Source organism: Amborella trichopoda, chromosome 2, assembly GCF_054954075.1.
Source record: "Amborella trichopoda isolate Santa Cruz 75 chromosome 2, AtrichopodaSantaCruz75HAP2 v2.0, whole genome shotgun sequence".
NCBI classification, from domain to species: domain Eukaryota; kingdom Viridiplantae; phylum Streptophyta; class Magnoliopsida; order Amborellales; family Amborellaceae; genus Amborella; species Amborella trichopoda.
This window is the reverse complement of record NC_142337.1, coordinates 7,981,911-8,003,846: the sequence shown is the minus strand read 5'-3', so window position 1 is coordinate 8,003,846 and position 21,936 is coordinate 7,981,911. Positions and strand designations below refer to the sequence as shown.

Below are 21,936 nucleotides of genomic sequence, written 5' to 3'. Positions count from 1 at the left end.
TGAGAAAGGTTCAATAAGGCCATGATGGAAAAGTACGCCAATAGATCATTTATTTTTGGCATAGCAAGGTCACAATAATTCTTGTCTTTCATATTTCAAATTAGATGGTTGTAAGTATGTTATTGATTTGACTCAAAGTTTTAAAAAGGCATTTTGAACTTTGTGATAGATACTGGCCCTCCAATTTGACATCTAATGGTTACAAGTAATTGTGACCTTCTTATATAGAAAATAAATGATCTTATAGTATACAATCCCACCTGTAATCGACTATTGACCTCAATGAGAAGATAATGTTAGGTTAAGTGCGTTTCAAAATCAAATTTGAAAAAAATGTTAAAAAGTAGAGAAAATTATGTGAATATTTATTTTATTTAATTTTATTTATAATTTACCATTATTACATCTATACGGGGTTTATTTTGCTGTTTCAAAATTGTTCACAGAGAATAGTATGTTAATAATATACATCTAGCCTTTAAGTGGTTACAAAAATAGGAAAGAAGGCAACTTGATAAGTGTTTTTTGTTCTTTGAAATGCTCTTGTAAACATTGGAGCCATGTATACCTGGTCTACTAGAACTGCTAATGTCTTTTTCTTTTTTTGAAAATCGATCATGATTGTACTGAGTGAGAACCGCATAGGTTCCTTATCAAAACCGGGAATCAATATAATTAACACTCAAAAAAGAAAGAAGGGGCAGGGGAGGGAGGAGTCGGTCTAATATATAGGGTCTAGCCCGATTTTCTTAGATCAGGCTAGTTTGTCAGTAACCAAGTGATCCTAATAAGTGAGTCACCCAATTCCCACCTAATTATCCACTAAATATTTTTAAATTAATTTAAATATTAATAATATTTTAGTTTTACGTGGATCACAATAGAATCGTTGATCTTGGTCGGTCAATTAAATTCCATAAACACATGAGAGCATTAAAGTGATTGTTTACAAAGAAGTCATTTATCTTTTGTATAAAGAGGTCACAATTATTTTTGTTCTTTAAATTTCAAAATAAATAGTTATAAAAGTGTCATTGAATAGACACAAAATTTAAAAAAAGTTAAAATAAAATTATCAGACATTATAACTCACACCAAATCTTTGAATTTAACATCGAATGATTGTGACATCCGTAAATAAAAGATAAAAAATCTTTTTTGTAAATAATCCCGCGTTAAAAATCTTGCAATAACTCGGTGTACAGCCTATATTAAAAGAAGACAGTTTTATGTGTGCGGATTAAAGCCTATAAATAATCGGCCAAAAATGGGTCAGTGCCAGTCAATTGTCCGCGAAGTATCTTACATGTTCTTCCCTTTCTCAAAAAGCCTAACTGCATCCCAATTGTCACAGACTCACAGGTATTTTAAATTGGTTCTTAATGCTCTTTTGAAATTGCACATCTCTCATAAATGATCACACTCAAAAGCTTTCAGTGCGTTTCAGTGCTTTCAAGAACCAGTCTGGATTTAGAAATTTCTAGTTTTACCAACTTCCCACTAGTTTTTTCATTTTTTTTTTTTTAGTACCAAAAAATGATAAGAATCGGCCGAGCCAACCCAATTCTATTAAAGAAAAATTATGTCGATATCGTATTAAAATACGGTAACTACGGACTATACAATGTTATATAAATTATGTGCACGTATACTAGTCCAATATTTAGAACATTGGACCGGTGTTTTTTTTTTTTGGAAAATAGCTCCATGTCTCCTATTTTCAGATTTCATATATTGGTAAACCCAATGTTTCAGAAGATATCTTCTAACCTCCTAGCCACTTTAAACCTATTTTTTAACTTAAACAAATATGAGAAAGATATGCTCTTTCTACACCCAATCTTTTTTCTCATTTCACTTATATACTCCAAATTTCTCTCGTTTTCTCTCTTCTTGTATCTCTCACTCTCTCTCTCCTCCCCTGTTTTTCCAAACACATCTTTCTCTCTTTCCGGTAACCTCTCACCTCCATGAAGCCCTTCTCTCTCTAGAAGTTTGGGAGGATGATTTTTAAAAAAGACAAATCTTTTTAGATTTATTTAGCCTAAAAAAACAGGTTTAAAATAACTCAAGGGGTTAGAAGAAATAAAATCTACAATTTTTATGCTTCAAGTTATCTATTAAAACCTTAGGTCTATTGTGAAATGAAACTTAAAAATAGGAGAGGGTATAGATATATTTTCCTTTTTTTTTAGGGAAAAGTTTATATAGAGCCGAGGCTCTAAACAATCATATTTAAGCCTACCTCAAAAAATTCAGTAGAAGAGGTTGTTTTGATGCCATATCTTCAAATTGTTCATCTCGACATCAAGATACATGGACACAAGAAAAAAAATGGATTTCAAGTTTTGGAAATAGTGTATTTTGTTACATATTTTTTTATTGTCAATTGTCAATATTTTCAAATTTTCATAGGTATATCGATCTACACTATTTTTGAAGCCTTAAATTTTATAAATAAATATGAAAATATACTTTAAGGCTATCACAAAGATTTTCGGTATTGAAACTATATTTCTTGATACGTTTTGAAAGTAGGCTCTAATTTGATTGTTTAGAGCCCAGGCTCTATACAAGCCGCACCCTTTTTTTTAGCACCCGATGCCTTTTTCTTCTTTTTTTCTTTTCCTATTATCCTCCGAATAAGGGTGTAAATGGGTCTAAGCGGAGCCAACCTTAGCCCTAGTCCGATCCTTGTCCCCATCGGGCCCGGCGAGCCACAAGCAAATAAAGAGAAAAAACAAACCGAAAAACAAGAAAAATGAGGGTCGGCTGAGCCGAGACTGGCCCTCAGGGGTTGGGACACTTCAAAACATCGCACAGTTTTTTTATTTTTTAAAATTTTATTTGAAGTACTAGGAGTGGTCCGAAGCATCAAACCGCCCATCTCTCATATTTTTTAAAGCACATTGTCAAGACATCGGACCAAAGTTTTCGAGAGGACAAGAAAATAGTAACGCTTTCCAAGACTTTTCAAGTCTTTATATCTTAGGTGGTCTGCCCGACCACAAAAAGAAAAATTAAAAATTGGTGAAATTTTGTGAAATTTAAAAGCTTAGATACACTCGCCATTTCGGAAAAGTAAAAGTGCTCGGATTAAGGAAACAAACAAAAATCAAAAAGATTTGTGGTCCAGCATACCACCTAGAACATAAGTTGGGATTAAGGTGATAGTTGAGGGAGGTGGTGGAATGTTAGGAATATCATATCAATATTTACACCTCTCTTTTCATAATTTTTTATCCATGGAACATATGACAATAATATACTTCAAAAAAAAAGTATAGGGCAATCCGAAGGTCCAGCCTTTAGACGGGTTCCTGCATTTTAAACACTTTAAATATAAAAGAAAAAAATAACTAGGAATATCACATCGAAGTGCAAAATTAATTAAATAAATAAAACTTCCGAAAAAATTTGTTATAAATTTGAACCAATTCGTATTTACCATATTTAACGTTCTAGAAACCAGACCTACAAGTACGGTACCTGACTTAATATTCATTCCATTAATACCGATGTTGCCGACCAGTTTGCTTTGGTTTTTACAACAGCCGTGTGCCTAAACCCGACCGACCTCTCTCTCTCTCTCTCTATCTCTACTTTGAGAATTCTGAATTGGGAATTTAGAGAGAGAAATCTGAATTGGAAATTTAGAGAGAGAAAGAGGGGCCGGAGAAGAGCGACCCATCTTCACACAAAGAACGCACCACTCTCTATTCCGTGGCGCTAACATCCGAATTTGACACGATCGCAGCGTGAAAGAAAGGGTTTCTCACGTTTCAGTTGCAGCAATTAAAGGGCAGCACAGCATGACCTGACCCCTCCTCTGTCTCTCATCTTTCCCATTATATATCTAATTATTGTCATTCATTTTGGGGAAGATGTGAAAAGGGGTTTGGATTTTGGAGGGTGCAGGTGGGTTCGGGTTAGCCGCCATGGGCTCGGATAAACGGCTTCGATATAACCGGGCAGCTATGGTGAAGCCCTGCTTCTTCAGTGTCAGAAACACCGTCTTGCTCTTCTTCCTCATCGTCTTGACTGTGCTCCTCCTTCCACTTTACAAGGTAATTTTATTATTTAAGTCTCTCTATATGTGGTCTGTGGTCTTATGATGCTCATTCCATTAAGGCGTAGGTCTGTCCCCGTAGGACTGGTCCAGGCTCGGTCAGGCCCAGCCGAGGCTCGGTACTTGGCATGTTGGAGCCGGCTGGGCCGAAAACAGAGGAGGAAAATTATAGTTGAAAAAACAAGAAAAAAAGAGGGCCGGGATGAGCCAGCAATGGCTTAGCCCGGCCTTGAGCTATGGCCCAAGCCCTAAATTTTTAGGTGCGAGCCGCCCCGGCTCATCCATGCGCTCTCCACCCTCAACCACTTTCTGTTTCTCTTTCCATGATTCTTCCCTCTTCATTGATGCTCACTCTTTGCAAGTTCTTTTTTTCTATATTTTTCTACCTTCTTGCTTTCTTCTTCCTTTCTTTTTTTTTTTTATATGGTGACTTTGTTCTTATTCAATGAATGTGTTGACTTATTTGAACACGGTGTACACATTTTCCAATTCAAAAATCTAACAATCCTATTACTTAAACAAATCCATCGCTAGTTCTCTAAACAAACCAAAAAAAAAATATCTATTACTTCGGGAAAAACAAGATATTTTTAGGACCCCAAATTTTATAAGATATAACTTACTCAACCTCACAACCGACTTAGAAAATCATTGAATATGAGCTTCAAAAGTGCTTGAAAAAACCGCCCCACATGAATTAATCATCTCTGAATTTGAGAGTCCAATCTGGCATTCAAGAACTATTTATATAGCGGAAAAGTGTTTATAGAGCCGAGGCTGTTTTGATGCTCAAATATTCCCAAATTGATCATCTCACCATCAAAATGTATGGACAAGAGAAAAAATGGATTTCAAGTGTTGAAAATGGTGTATTTTACAAGTCATTTTTAGATCGACAAATTTTCAGGTTTTTTAAGTTTTCTTGGTTATGTCGATTTACACTATTTATGAAGCTTTAAACTTTATGAATAAAAATATATATATATTTTAAAGCTGTCACAAAGATTTACAGTATTGAAACCACATTTTTCGATACTATTTGAAGGTAGGATTGTTTAGAGCTTAAGCTCTATACAAACCGCATGTTTTATATATCATCATCATCGGAACCTAATCTAATGTTATAAGCATATATCGGTTTTTTCATAATTAGGTATTCATATTTATAGATTACATTTATGGAACACATGGGAACAAAATTTGATGGATAGGGATTATAAGGTGGAGCTTCACCGTATAAGTAGGTGGTCAAGCCCCTAGATAGTGACTTTTTAGATCTGAATTTTCCTAGATAATCTTGGATTTACCTCTAAAAGATATATATTCGAAGCACTTCAAACCCTAGTTCTCACCAATCAAATGGTCGGTTCTTAGTGGCAGAATATATTTTAAGTATTTTTGTGCCTCTAAATTATTTCCTTTTAATAAAAGTAAACATGACGGTTATTAAAGATAATCTGAAAAAAAAAATTACCTTAACTATATTTTCGAGGGTCTAGGCCACATAATTGTGTAATTGAGCACGACCACCTAAAACGTGTCCGTATTTGTTAGTAAATTATTTTCCTAAACCCTTTATGACCTTTTTCTGAAAAAGTTAGAGTCGGGCCGACCAGTCGCCCTTGCGCCAGCCGTGTACTCACTCGAGTCGAGTAACGAGTAGGGCTGAGTAATGTAGAAGTTGAAAACTCGAAAACTATTAAAAGATAAAAAATGTAAGAAAATCTTAAAAAATAGGGAAACAAATATATTCAAAATTTAACAAAACAAAATTTATTATGGTTAAAATACTAGTGAAAAAATAAATTTTACAAATTACGTTTGTGATTGTGGGTATTTTCAAAAAAAATAAAAAATATAAAAATAAGTATTCTTGACTAAAATAGCTAAAATGATTAAAAAAACATAAATAATATATTTCTAATCTTTTTGTGATTTTTTATTTTAAAAAAAATTTGTTGAAGATCCCCAAGTTGGACTTCCAACTTGAGACAACTAGGCCCGGTAAGGCCCAAGCCCAAGTCACTTGGCTGGGTCTAAACGACCATGCGGACCTTTCAAACACTGATTGCGGAAATTGTTCCATCTTTTTTTCCGGAAAATGTCCCTACCCGTTTTCCACATAGGAATCAGCAGCGAGGAAAAGAACGCTGCACGTTTTCCACATAGAATAGAAATATATATTAATTAATTTTTTTGACCAATTTTTTTTTTACCAGGCGCTGGGCAAATATATATTAATTAATTACACATTGAAAGGGAGTACTTGCCCACGTCTTTCATAGAAACCTCGGGTTGGAACCGAATCGATTCGATCTAAGAATTAGTCATCCAATTCTGGTTCTGCATATATATATATATATATATATATATACATATATATATAAAATCAGTCCAAACTAGAAGAGAATTAACTTTGCACATATATACGAAATCAGCTGAGTCTAGAAGGGAACTGGTGATTTGCTACACTGAAAGAGCCATTTTGCTACGTTAAAAATGTCAATGCACCGACCCAATTCGACTTTGTCCAAGTCATTGTTTTTGTAAATGTTTTTTTCGCTTGTTCACTATTTTATCTGGACAGTAAAACAATGATCTAGATTGCCGATTCACCGATCCAAATCAGTTTTTACGATGTTCGATCCAGGTCACCAATTTTGTCTTTTAAATCACTGGAAAAACCCCCAATGCTGTTTTACAAAATCAGCTCTTTAAAAATAGAACACATGGATTGGCTGACTCAACGACTCGTGTCAGCTGATTTGTTTCAAAGTCTAAAATAGCCCCCTTTTATATAGAGCAATGATCTAATGCAACAGTTGTATCATAGTATAATGTACCGACATTTCTAAAAAACCATGTTTGTGGATTTTGTATGACCTCAAATTTTGCACACACACTCTCTTTATCTCAATAATCAATCCAAAAAAAAAAGTTAATTTTGAACCTTAGATATGGTAAAAAATGAGTCCCTTCAAAAAACGAATCTAGACCGTTCATTTTGTGAATTTCAAGATCTTAGCCTTTATAAATTGAAAATCATTTTTTTCTTTTTCAACATTGTTCATCTAATGATAATAAAGTCATCCAAAAACATTAGAAATGAAAAAATCCTTCTAAGGCCTAGATCTAAGCATCTTACCAAAATGAACGGCATATGTTAATTGCGTTAAAAAAATACTTTCTAAGTTGTGTTTTCAAATTTTTCTTTTTTGTGATTGTTCATTAGAATGAAAGAGTGTATATTTCAAAATTTGGATCAAACAAATGATCATATGACGGTTTTTTAAGATTATTGCATCATATTACTATACAACCGTTGCATAAAATCGTTGCCTGTTTATATATTTTACTTAAATTCAACATTTTAAGTAGCCAATAGTGTATTTAAATGTTATTATTCGTTTATATATCAAATTAAGCTAAAATTTTGAGACCCATACTTCTCACTGTAATGCACTTGTACAAAATATAAAAATGTGTCTAAGTTAAATAAGAAAAACCAAAATTACCCCTATAATTTATAAAATTTTAGAGGCATTTTTATTATTATTTGTGTTAAACTATTTAAGCAATTTTTTATAAATTTTTTTTTTTTAAGGGGCGAGAAAGCCAGCTACCCTGATTTTCATTAATAGAAAAAGAAGTAACACATTATTTTTACACTTTTTATAAATGTTAGATGGTGCGAAATATCAACTTCTTATATTCGGAGTTAGTTCGATGTATAGAAATGAACTAAAATTATGCACTTACAAAAAGTTGGGACTTTAGCATAAAATATAAAATATTAAGGGTGATTTTTTTATTTTGACAATAAAATGAGATTCTTTTATAAATTCTCTTAAAATAAAAATTAGTTAAAAATTTTAGACCAAATTTATAATTCTCAAATCATATTAAAAAAGTTATTTCAATAAATATTACTCATACAAACGTGATTCTTAAGGTGAATCGGTCCGATTCCACAAGAGACTTGTCACTAGATCACTCACAAGTTTGGTGCAACGTTTAAAAAAAAACACACCGGCGATGCAAGTCGAAGAATCAAGCGAATCGATATGTTTCGGCTCTAAAACATTTCAAAAAATCACTAAATTTTTTTTAAAATCGATAGTTTTATGTTTTCAAAAAAAATTGGGGCATTGCATTGTAGATTTTCACTATTTTATTTATATATTAAAATATATAAATACTGAGAAAATATTTTTGACAAAATATTTGTTAACCACTACATCCATTTCTTAGTCAAATATAGTTTAAATTACAACTAATTACACCAAAAATAGATCACTCCAACTCAAATTTTTTTATTTTATATTTTATAATCTCTATTATCACTTGCAGTTGTAAAAATGTAGGATATCGCCTCCTCATTTATTGTTGTAAAGAAAACAAAAAAATTACGACCTAAGCTTTCAACTTTTTCATGAGCAAGGAATAAATCACTTGTATTTTATAATCTATATACACTAAATTAGAATTATTAAGTTGCAATTATTTTATTATATAAATAGGAATAAATTTAAACTTTGTTTTATAATAACTTCTAATATAAAAACATGATTATTAACATCTGTATGGAAAAATTATACACATTATGTATTTTATAATATAAATAATTAAGTACTAACTTACAATACTTGTGTTATTAATGTATAATGATAATATATTATATCCAAATGCTCCATCTTAAGAAAAAACATGATATATTAATGTGGTAGATATTAAATATGATAAAATAAAAAATGATATATTAATATTAAAATGTATTCTAGTGTTTTTAACAAGGTTTATGGACAAACAAACGGCCATAATTGCCGTATTCCAGTGTTTTTAATATTAGAGTTTTTGGAATGTTTGAATGTTTTTAATATTAAAGTGTTCTTAACATGGCCGTTTACTTGTCCATTTGTGCACGGCCATTGTGCCCATAAAGAAATAAAAAATAACAATATCTCTCCCTTTACGCGCATGAAGAGGTGAAAAAATAGTCCTACATCGAGCGGTCGAAGAATCATAAACTCGTATAAAAAGCTTAGGGCCCACAATGCCTCTTGCTTTTGTTTCGGAAGTGCCCATGCTCGGTGTATCTTTGCTGAATCATTTAATAAGTTTTCCTTCAAATTTAAATTTTATCATAACATTTATTTTTGGTATAAATATTCTCAGGAAGAAGTATGTATTTTTATATCTTATTATAAAAATATTTTATAAATTTTTTTCTTAAGACTATCTAAAAATGTATTTTTATAGTTAATTATAAAAATATTTTATAAATATTCTTAGGATTTTTTTTATGCATCCTTAATTCTACATTTTAATATTGCAACTTTATATAAACTTTTCCCTTTAATCATACCTGTAGAGCCTTTTAATCAAAAAAAAAAATTAGACGATCTGGATGGTTTCGGATAGACCGTCCAAATCGATATATTCAGGGATAGACGGTTCAGGATAGACCGTCCAAATCGATATATATTCATATTGAGGGATTCAGAAGGGTAATAATGATTTTCTATCCAGATCAGGTGATTCTGATTAAGATCAACAATTTTTAAAATTTTAGTTCCAGGCGATGCCGATTAAGATCAACAATTTTTAAAATCTTAGTTTGGAGTTAGCTCACTTCCTAATAGGCTTGGTGATTCTATATGTTTCAACATGTTTTGGACGGTTCAGGATAAACCGTCCAAATCGATATATTAAGGGATTCGGAAGGGTAATAATGATTTCTCATCCGAGCGATTTCGATTAAGATCAACAACTTTTTAAGTCTTAGTTTGGAGTTAGCTCACTCCCTAATGGGCTTGGTGATTCTATATTTTTATTATTATTATTATTTTATTTTTTATTTTTTTATTGATAGAGTTTCTCATCGAGTAGAATTGGTTGGATTGCTTATTATTTTTATTTATAGAGTTTCTCATCGCGGAGAATTGGTTGGATTGCTTATCAGTATCCGTGACTCATTGATCGAGACCAATTTCCGAAATATCTTATTCACCCAACCGATTCGGATTTTAGGCACTGCTTTGCAAAACGCGTCCACTCGCGTCAAACCTATCATGTTTCTAAGGCTCTAAGATTAAATAAAATGCAAACGGCATTAATAGAAGGGGCCTTTCTATATGACCCCATCCACATATATGGTATATGTGATCTCTGGTTTCAGCCATCAGTAGATGGTTAAGATAATTTGAATTACATTGTCACAAGCTAGCATTCAACCGTTAAATCTTGATTAGACAGTTCACATTGTTTTATTTTTTATTTTTATTCTACAGATAATTTTGAAATAAATTTTGGGGCACACATAATAAAAATTATTTAAAAAATATTTTTTGTGATGAAAAATTACCATAATACCTTTGAAAATTGTAAGGGCATTTTGGTTATTTATTTTTACATAAAATATATTTTTTTATTTTTTCCAAGTTCTTAATTTAGTGATGGGCCCAAAATTCCAAGTTTCTCCTTTACATACTCTCTTTTTGCCATTTTTGGGGGATTGCCACAAGCACAATTAGGCTGAGGATGGGTTGGATTGGGTCTGGATCTCAGCAGATCCAGATTCAGATCCGAAAGTATACATGAGATTCGGATCTGATCAAATCTTATAATATTTGGATCTGGACCCTATCGGATCCAAAATTAATTATTTTATCTATTATTTTATATCTATAAAATAATACGTAACAAAAAATATTATATATATATATATATATATATATATATATATATATATATATATATATAATTGAGTCTAATCCCGATCGGATCCACCTGCACCTAGATTCAAATTTTGAATCTGGATCTGACCCTTCGAATCCAAATCTTAGATCCATACCCAGATCCATATAGGATCCGAAATTTGGGTTTCGGATCCAAACCGAGAAACTTTTCACCCCTAAACACAACCTCCAAAATAAAACGAGTGCAAAGGGTGCTTTCATGTAGGATGTATTAAGGGATTTCAAGTTGTGAAATAGTGCATCGTTTAACGTTATCTAGACTGTTCATTTTTTTTAAAAAATAGTTATTTATAGATCAATACGTTTTAAGAGCATTAAATTTATAATTTGTGGTACAACCGATTTTCAAAACGGCATCATTCAACATAGTTTAAGGTGCGCCTTACTTTGATTGTATACAAAATTACAACCCTTACCTTACATTTATCCTAGTAGGCAAACATGGTTCATGTATGTGTATTGTGATATATTTTTGGGTTATGTTAGGGTGTTCACACTATTGAGTAATTTATTATTGCACTCAACAAACTCAAATTTTGGATACTTATATACTTTTGTTTTTTACATAGAGCATTTTTTTAATTAGGGTATTTTTTATTATTAGGTGAGATGTGATGTCATTTATATGGGGTGTGACATCACCCACGGAGTATTAAATGTCACTCGTATGCTCTATGTGGTTGATATCACATGTATAAAACGAGGGTATAGTAGTGCCCAAAATTTGTTGAGTACAATTATAAATTGCTCCATAGTGTTGAGAAGTCATATTGTGATAAATATCATTTCAAAACATTTGCATATCTTTTGTTCCTTCATTTGTTAGTGTCTTTCCAAAAGAAAAAAAAGAGAGTTAGAAACCACTTAATAAGATAGAAATCTCTTCTATAACTACACCACCACTTAAGAGTACTTCTTTTTTATTGTTGCTACTAGTGTTTGAAAATTCGGATTGATGGAGTGGATTGTCCAATCCATAGATCTATGTGACATTGTTGGATCATCGATCTAGATGGACTAGATAAGCTAAAACAAAAAAAAAAAATTTCTAAAAAAAAAAAAAAAATCATAAAAAATATACCTTAATTTTTTGATTATTAGAAATAAACCAAAAAAATTTCAAAACCTCATCCATATCCGTTTTTTGGGTGAGTAGATAAAAATAGCCTTCACTGTAGTCTTAGAACCGTGATGGTCATGACGGGTATTAAGTCAAATATAGTTTTGAAGCATCACGGCAGTTAAAGAACTGTGATGGTTTATTGGACTATCATGGTTCTAATTTAACCATTATACTAAGCATCATGGCTTTTAAAGTGTCGTGATGCCTTAACGACCATCACGGCTTTTTAAGTGCCGTGATGCCTCTTAACAACCATCATGGTTGTTTAAGGGCCATGATACCTCAAAATATTAAACCGTCAATGACCATCATGGTAGTGATTCTACTGTGATATCTTCATGACTCTAAGACTAATGTAAATGCTATTTTGGTCAAAAAAAAATGCAAAAAGTGAAGAAAATGGGTATAAATGAGGTTTTAGAAAATTTAGTGTTTATTTCTAATAATTCAAAATTTCAGGTATCTTTTTATAAGTTCCCAAAAAATTCGATAGAAGGGTGGTTTTGGGGTTTGGGGGAAACCAAGCCCATACCAGTTCCTTCCCACATTCAGTTCATTATCGACTAATTCCCGATCACAATCCAGGATTGATGATCCGGATCGGTGGGACATTTATTAATAGGTGCGGATCATTTGCCATTTTTAGGGGGTATGAGGCTCACTTTAGCCGAAGATTGAGGCCCCTCTTGTAGGGTTTCTGTATTAGTGAAGTTTGCTATAGAATGGAAGACATGTTGCTACTTTTGGCCCTTTGCAATTAAGTACGTATGATTTTAAGATAGGAAAAATAGAAGGTGCATTGGGGGATGCACTTCTACAATTGTGTGTCCCCTGAAGCACTCAATAGTGGCCCACACATATTTTGAATAAGGGTGTTAAAATGATAGTAAAAAGGGTTGCGGTTTGTATAAGGTTAAGGCCTTAAACAGTTAAAGTAAGGTGCACTTTCAAATAGTATTGAAAGACATTGTTTCAATACTGGAAATCTCTATGATGGCTTGAAAATTTATTTTCTTTTCTAATTATAAAACTTGAAAATTGAGTAGATTTGAGTAGATCTACAGACAATTAAAAAATTTGAAAATTGATGGTTTGGAAATATATTACAAGATGCGTTATTTTCGATGAAATCTATTTTTTTTCATATCTATATATCTTGAGATCAACTTGATCAATTTGAAGAATTTTTCGGCATCGAAACAACTTCTTTTAATGAATTTTTAAAGTGCACCTTAATTTAATTATTTAGGGCCTCCCCCTTTATTCAGGCTTAAGACACGCAATCACAGTTTTAAATCACTGTTGAACAGGGGAAAGTACAATCTGTGTCCAGTGACATTGAAATTAAACAACTATATTGGTCTTTTTAGCAGGATTGGAGAATTAATATTTTTTTTTTTTTTTTCTTATTTTTTTAGATAATTCAAAGGAAAAGAGAAGCCCTACCCATTTTTTAAGTGTGATGTTCAAAATTCGATCGAAATCCACCATTAACACTCACGAAACCAGCATTACATATTCAAATTTCACTAATATTTTGCACCTCTTCTGATACAGATGGAGTACCCCACCCAAATACGAACTCTTGTGGGTGACAATCTAAGGCCAACGCCATGGCAACCCTTTCATCACCAGCCCCAAATCCAGGGCGACTCTTGGTGGAGCTACAAACGAGCTGCACAAGTTTGGCAATGCACCCACCTGAGCTGCCTTTTAACATGGCCCACTACTCACAAACCACTCATCGGCTCGACCAGGGCTCAATGTCCGAACCAATTCCAGTGGATCCATGAGGACTTGAGACCCTGGAGGAGCCAAGGGATTTCAAGAGAAGTTTTGGAGTCAGGGAAGCCTAGAGCAGCATTCCGAGCCATAATAAAAAACGGGCGCTTGTACATTGACCTTTACTACTCATGCGTGCAAACCCGAGCCATGTTTAGCGTTTGGGGTCTGGTGCAGTTGGTGAAGAGGTATGGGACGTTGATCCCAGACGTTGAGTTCATGTTTGATTGCATGGATAGGCCAGTGATTGAGCGGTCGCGCTACAAGTGGAAGCTGCCTCCCCCCTTGTTTCGCTATTGTAGCAACCGTGGCAGCTTTGATATTCCCTTTCCTGACTGGTCCTTTTGGGGATGGTATGGTTCATGAGCTATGTCTGTAATCTCTCTCTATAGAGCATTTTATAATTGTTATATATATATATATAGAAAAACACTATATAACACTAATAGACGAAAATGAACAGTGATTTCGCTTACCCCCATCACCGTCCAAAGTTTATCGCGCAATCACGATTTGTCTGATAGTGTTTCATTTTTCATTTGTTTTTCTACAAATTGGAATGACCTAAAATTTGGAATGTGTATTCATCAAAAATAGGGGAATCTTCAAAAAATATAAAACAAATATTTTACATGAAAAAAACTTACCAAAATACCCCCTAAGTCAATTTATTTTTTGCAGATAATTGTTTTTATATTTTTATTAGATGTGTCTCAATAAGATGTACTTACCATTCAAATTTTAAGTCATTCCGATTCGTAGAAAAAAAATGAAAAATAAAATACTACTGGACAATCGTGACTGTACGTTGAAATTTAGACGGTGAAGAGGGTCGGCGAAATCGCTATTCATTTTCGTCTATAGGCATTGGGAAGACGTTGGGTTATGTTAGGGTGCTCACATTATAGAGTAATTTATAATTATACTCAACAATTTTGGATATTTATATACCTTTGCTTTGTACAAAGAGAATTTTTTCATAAGGGCATTAATGGTCATTAAGAGGGATGTGACATCATCCACATGAGGTATGACATCATTCATATGGAGCATTAAAACCACTAGTGTGTCCATGTGGGTGACATCATACCCTATGTGGATGATGCCACACCCCTCCAAATGACAAAAAAATACCCTAACTAAAAAAAGTGCTCCACATATAAAACAAGGATATATCAAAATTGTTGAGTACAATGATAAATTAGTCGATAGTGTAAGCACGTAAACGTAATCTTATATATATATATATATATATATATATATAGGAAAAATATCCTGTCAGTCCACAGGTGGGGCTCAAAATTTCAAGTGATTTAGATTTGTAGAAAAAAAATGAAAATTTAAATACGAAATAAGGTCGTGACCAGGCTGTCATATGTTGTCAGCCTACGAACCGACCGCTACAGTATCAGCCAATGGTCCAGATTGAATATGGGTCATTATGAAGATCACGACCCTATTTCTTATTTGAATTTGTATTTTTTTTCTACAAATCTAAATCACTTGCAATTTTAGGTATTCATTCTTCTCATCTAGGTGCAGCTAATAAAAATATAAAAAAAATAATTCAAAAAATATAAATTGACAAAAATACCCCCAAAATTATTCAAGGGTATTTTTGTTAATTTAAATTTTACGAATTATTATTTTTATATATTTTTATTATATTCCTCTATTTTTTGAAGAATAGATGCTCCAAATTTCAAGTGATTTAGATTTATAAAAAAAACAAAATTCAAACACGAAATGAAGTTGTGACCATTAACTTGGCCAAGATTTAATCTGGGCTATTGGCTGACATTGTAGCTATCAGCCCGTGGGCTAACAAGATCTTTTCTTTATATATATATATATATATATATATATATATATATATATATATATATATAAAAGATACTACTGTTAGCCCAAGGGCTAACAGAAAGATAACAAGATTGATCTAGGCCGATCTAACGGTCACGACCTCATTTCGTGTTTGAATTTTAATTTTTTTTCTACAAATCCAAATCACTTGAAATTTTAGGCACGTGTTCTTTTCATCAAGACCCACCTAATAAAAATATATAAAAAAACATAATTCGCAAAAATAAAATCAAAATACCCCCAAAACTTTATGGGGGTATTTTGGTCAATTGTTTTCATGTAAAATATTTGTTTGATATTTTTGGAAGATTCACCTATTTTTTATGAACACATACTTAAAATTTCAAATGATTTGGATTTGTATAAAAAATATTAAAATTCAAATACTATAAGGCATCTGTGATCGTCAAATCGGTCCAGATTCAATCTAGGCCGTTTGGCTCATATCTTCCAGTTAGCTCTTGGGCTAACAGGAAGATTTTCCTTTATATATATATATATATATATATATATATATATATATATATATATATATATATATATATATATATATATATGAGTTTGGCTAGAGTTAACAACCCCTCAAAATGCAAAGTTCAAGTTAAAAAGGTTGTGATGCGTGTATTTATCAAAACAATCATTACTGTTTTATTAAAAAATTATTTAAATAGGTAACTTTACCATTAAGTAAAGGCAAATTTGAAAATTTTCACAAAAATACAATGGCATTTTGAAAGTTAGTATCCTGAAACTTTATTTGTCGAGTACCCTTGTCTTTTAGTTAAAATTTCAATTTTAACCCTATGGAGATAACTACCCTTTGTGTTGTAGTAATATTTACAAATTTGCCCCACAAAAATAACTTTTTTAAAAAAATAGACAACAAATTAATAAATCCACCATTCACAGCTCTCTCTATCTTAAACCTTTGCAATTTGAAGGGTTGGGTATATATGAGATAATCTAAACTTCACAACCCTTCAAATTACAAAGGTTCAAGATAGAGAGAATTGAGAAGGGTGGATTTATTAATTTTGTAGTCTATTTTTTAAAAAAAATTACTTTTGTGGGGCAATTTTGTAAATATTACTACAAGACAAAATGTACTTTTGTGATCTCCATAAGGGGTAAAGTTGAAATTTTAATTAAAAACATTGGCACTCTACAGATAAAGTTTCAGGACACTAACTTCTAAAATGTCATTGTATTTTTGTGAAAATTTCAAATTTACCTTGCTTAATGGTAAATTTACTAATTTAAATAATTTTTTAATAAAAATAATTATGATTATTTTGATAAATACACTCATCACAACCCCTTCTAATTTGAACCTTTGTATTTTGAAGGATTGTTAACTTTAGACAAACCTATATATATATAGAAGACCTAATCTGAATCTCATGTATAGTTTTTGGATCCGAATTTGGATTCAAAATTCTGGATCTGATCTGATCTAGATGATGATCTCTTGTATACTTTTTGAATCAGAATCCAGATCTGGACTCGATCTGAAAAATTCTCAACCCTTGCTATCTAGGGTCTAGAGTTACAAGGAATATAAGTATGCTACCATAAATCATACAAATAAGATTTGTTTATTTATAATAGACCCATAATTACATTCAAAATGCACTGCACTTGCCCAAAGCTATCTTAAGATTGGCCTAAGAATTCTTACAATTAAACGACAATTACTCTTCCTTAGATGGTGTTTAACAGTCCAAATGACATCTCCAATCGAAAGAGACCCTAGAAATAATAAAGATTTATATTTAGGGAAAGTATAGAACGAGACTATATCTTTGATAGAAGTTGGTCACAATTAATCTGAGCCATTGGATGTGAAATTGAATAGCTGAATTTATTGCATTGACCAAGCTTAAAGTTCAAAAGAAATTTTTTCAAACATTATGAAACACCCAAGCTATCAGATTTTACATCGGATGGTTATAAGTAATTGTGACCTACTTGTACCAAGGGTAAATTCCCTTATTGTATATAATCCCTTGTATTTAATAGGTCACAATCACCCCTAATTAACGGATATTAAGTTAGGTGGTCGAGGCGTGATACTGACCCAAATTTAGCAAAAAAATTCATTAATTTTGTAGAAAAAAGAACATACACATAGCCACTCCATTTACCTATTTACCAACATATTTTATCCTGTGTAGGGCTGAGACAAATATAGCTCCATGGGATGAAGAGTTCAGAAGCATCAAAAGGGGATCAGAACAAGTCAAGTGGAAAGATCGTGTGCCCATGGCTTATTGGAGGGGGAACACCAGAGTGGGCTCACCAGCTCGTGTTGAACTACTTAAATGCAGCAATTCTAAAACAGCCCAAATACAGGAGCAAGTGAGTATCATATTTTATTGGGATTCTATATTATAAAACCATTTTATCTGTGATATAAGGAAGAAGTTTATATAGAGTGCCAACTTTATACTGTACAAGTATTAAGGTGCACCTAAAAACCTCACTAGAGATTGGCCTCCTTAGGGCTAAATGGCCTCTCTTTATTTCCTTTTCTTTATGTTAGTGTTTACCACATCTCTCTCACTAAGGGAAATTGGCTCTCTTTAAGAGATTAAACTTTCTACCATTGTGCAGAATTGGGAGGAAGAAGCCCAAAAGAAGTATGCAAGTTCCAAGCTCTCTGACCAATGCAAACACAGGTGAGATCTCTGATTTTACAAAACTGCATACCAAACCGAAACATGAGAAGAGTAACATTTGATTGGCTATTACTTAAAGGGGAAAGTTGATATAGAACTGAGGCTCTAAACCATCAAATTATAGCCTACCTCAAAAATTTCAGTAGAAGAGCTTGTTTTGATGCGCAAATATCCTCAAATTTATCATCTCGACATCAAGATGCATGGACATGAGAAAAAAATGAATTTCAAGTTTTGAAAATAGTGTATTTTGTAACGCATTTTTGGACCGTCAATTTTCAAGATTTTCAAGTTTTTATAGATCTATCGATCTACGCTCTTTTTGAAGCTTTAACTTTATAAAGAAAGATGAAAATATATTTTAAGTCTATCACAATGATTTGCAGTATTGAAACCACATTTCTCGATACTATTTGAAAGTAGGCTCTAATTTGATTATTTAGAGCATAGGCTCTATACGAACCGCACCTTTACTTAAATCGCCTTCCTCAATTATAGGGCATTTAGGGACATTACTCACAAATTTGGTACACACATTTCCTTGGCCCTGATAAAAGAGCTTATGGAAAATTTAGTAAAAGAGTCTAAACAATGCTTTTTGTACTCAACATTGTGTATAAATTTTTGTATATGATTTGGATGTTTTTGGAAATGATTGGTGAGTGTTTATTCCATATCTTTATTTGTATTTTTTTTTCTTTATATATATATATATAGACCTCCCCATATATAATCTCCATTTTCTAAATATATTTTTCTAAGTTTGTTTGGACTTTTTAAAGTCGTTAAATTTGTTTGACTTTCACGACCTTTATTATATTTTCATATTTTGAAAAAATTTCTAGAGCTTTTTTTTCCTTGTATAGGAGTCGAACGAGTTCGACTCGAGTTGCCGAGTCACGTGCTAGAGTGCCTTGGCTGAGTCGAGTTCTCAAGACCTGGTGCTCAATAAGCTCGGGCATCCATTTAAGAACTCAAAATCAAATTATTTCTCCATTTTATCTTTGAATTCGTTGTATGGTGATGATGAGTTGATCTATAAAATTCGGATAAACAAATCGTTTAGGGCCTTAGTCCATGACGACTTTTTCTTTCCTAACATGGACAGCTTGTATTTGTGATACTCTCTCACAAAAGAAAAAACCATTTTGAAATTTTCTTTCGAATGTTTTCAAATATCTTCTTAACTAGGACCAAAAGGATGTGCGTCCCAAGGTTTGGAAGACATGCTACATTCGATGAAATATTTCTCTGGACTAAAAAACAAAGATAGAGAAAAAAATAGTTTTGTGTTAATTTTTTTACATATGCCGTATTGAATCAAATATTTCTCTATACTAAAAAAACAAAAAAACAAAGATAGAGAGAAAAATGGTCGTGTTAATATTTTTTGGTAAGTAAAAAATGTGAATTTGGAAAACAGGTTTGGATCTTGACAACTATGGGTTACGGGTCATCTCTTGATGATGATGGGATTCTGTATTTATACCTGTGGATTATGATGATGATGGGGTTCTCACTCACTCTCTCTCTGTCTGCAGGTATAAGGTTTATGCGGAAGGGTGGGCCTGGTCTGTGAGCTACAAATACATTCTATCATGTGGGTCTACAGTAATGACCATAACTTCACAGTATTTTGATTTCTTCACTCGATGGCTGCTGCCCAAACGCCACATTTGGCCAATCAACCCCTCCACTATATGCCCCTCTCTTGACTTCGGCGTGAATTGGGGCAATGCCAATCCCAATCAGGTACGGTCTCCTCATTGTTTCTCTCTTATTATTTCTTCTTCTTTTGGGGATCTATGCTAGGTTTCATTATTGTCAATCCTATGCTCCTCCGCATAAAAATCTAGGAGCACAATAGACGGGTCATGACCCTCTAGATAGGGCTGAAAATGGGTAGAATCAGGTCTGGATCCACCTGATTCGAATCTAAAAAGTATGTATGGGATTTGGATTATCATATGGACCTGATCGGATCCAGAATATTCGGATCCAAATCAGGATCTGTATCTAAAAAGTATACGTGAGATTCAGGTCCGAATCCAAATTCAGACCCTGGTCGTATTCAAAAAAGTATTATATATATATGCACAAAATATTATATACCCAAAAAAAAAAAAATATGGCATATATGTATATATAATAACATATAAAATTTTAATAACTAGACTAGATTCAGATCAGATCCACCTCTACCTAGATCCGATCCAAACTAATATTTGGTTCCAAATTTTGGATCTGGATCCGACCTGTCGGATCCAAATATTAGATCCATACTTGGATCCGGATAGGATCCGAAATTCTGGTTTTTTTTATCCAAATCGGGTAAATTCTCAACCGTACCTCTAGAGTGTCATGACTGACTATGCACCCTTCAAGTAGGGCTGGCCATATGTCAACACTGGTTGTAGCCTGGCCATGTTCCCCTAAGGGTGTCCAGGTGTGGCCCGTGCTAAAAAGGTTGTGGTTCTATCAGGGCCGAGCCAAGAAAACCAAAATAAAAAGGATAAAGAATTAATTGTTGGGCTGGACCGGACCAAGCCTGATCTAGCCCTGCCAAGCCACATTTTGTGGCCTGAGCCCTAGTTTTCTAGGACGATCCAACTGGGACGAGCTGAGTCACCCGGCCCGTTGCCACCCCTACTCAAAGTGTTATAACTATGTGCAAACACAGTGAGCATGGTGCTAATGCTACACTCTCTTTTCATCACCATGTAACCGTCGACTCGATGGTGATGAGCCTCATGACTATCAACAATGCATACTCACGATAACGGTGGTATACATTCCCTTTACACCTTTGTAGTAAGAGAAGCCCTTGGTATACAAACCAGAAAATGTATTCTCCCCTGATTTTCCCGTGGTGGTGATGCAGTCGGAGAGCATAGGGAGGAAGAGCCGAGAGATGATGGAGATGATGAGCATGAGCACAGTATACGATTACATGTTCCACCTTCTCTCCGAGTACTCCAAGTTGCAGAGATTCACCCCAACTCCCACACCCACCTCCTACTTTGTGTGTGAGGATTCCATACAGTGCCTTGCCAGCCCTAGAGAGAAATCCTTCCTCAAAAGATCACTTCATTCTTATATGGAAGATCATAATCCAATGCCTTGCTCTCTCTCTCCACCGAACGATACTCTCATTCGAAAGTGGATCGAAATGCAAGATGATGGGCTCAGAGAAGTGAGAGAAATGGAGGAGCATTCCGCCATCGACTCCCCACAGAACCGGCCGCACCGTTTGTAGCTGCTCATGTTGGAATAGGGCTTCTATAAGAAGCAATATACAGTATGATCTATAGAGATCATACTGTAATGGCCCTCTCTGAGATTTACTAAAAAGTTGTTTGCTAAGTCATGTTGGGTTATTTGGCTTAGTTCTTAATGGGTGAGGCCTAACTTCTTGTTTAACTTGTTTACTACGGTCTTTGGGTTCAAATCCGAAATTAGTGATAATTTCAAAGGGGACTGACCCTTTGACACAAGCACTTGGGCACAGGGAAAAAAAAGCAATAGAGATATAAATTTTTAGAATGTATTCATGAGTTAAATTTTCATTTCATTTATGTGGGTTTTATTAAATGGGAAAAGTTCATACAAGGGTGAGGCCCTAAACAATCAAATTAAGGCTCACCTCAAAAATTCACTGGAAGA

General features: G+C 33.3%; 1 protein-coding gene across 1 annotated transcript; it reads left to right on the top strand.

The window, feature by feature from the left end:
• Window positions 1–3,540: 3,540 nt before the first annotated feature.
• Window positions 3,541–21,818, top strand: LOC18443230 (uncharacterized). The gene is made up of 6 exons (XM_006853422.4): window positions 3,541–4,067; window positions 13,508–14,085; window positions 17,770–17,953; window positions 18,209–18,273; window positions 19,815–20,025; window positions 21,155–21,818. Exons 1-6 carry the CDS (start codon window positions 3,939–3,941, stop codon window positions 21,527–21,529), a joined length of 1,542 nt encoding a protein of 513 aa, XP_006853484.1. The 5' UTR covers window positions 3,541–3,938; the 3' UTR covers window positions 21,530–21,818.
• The last annotated feature ends 118 nt before the right edge of the window (window positions 21,819–21,936 follow it).

Coding starts and splice junctions, on each gene's coding strand:
- LOC18443230 (XM_006853422.4), top strand. CDS start 3,939: ATGGGCTCGGATAAACGGCTTCGATATAACCGGGCAGCTATGGTGAAG. Junction 4,068..13,507: donor TCCTCCTTCCACTTTACAAG/GTAATTTTATTA, acceptor CTTCTGATACAG/ATGGAGTACCCCACCCAAAT. Junction 18,274..19,814: donor TCTGACCAATGCAAACACAG/GTGAGATCTCTG, acceptor CTCTGTCTGCAG/GTATAAGGTTTATGCGGAAG.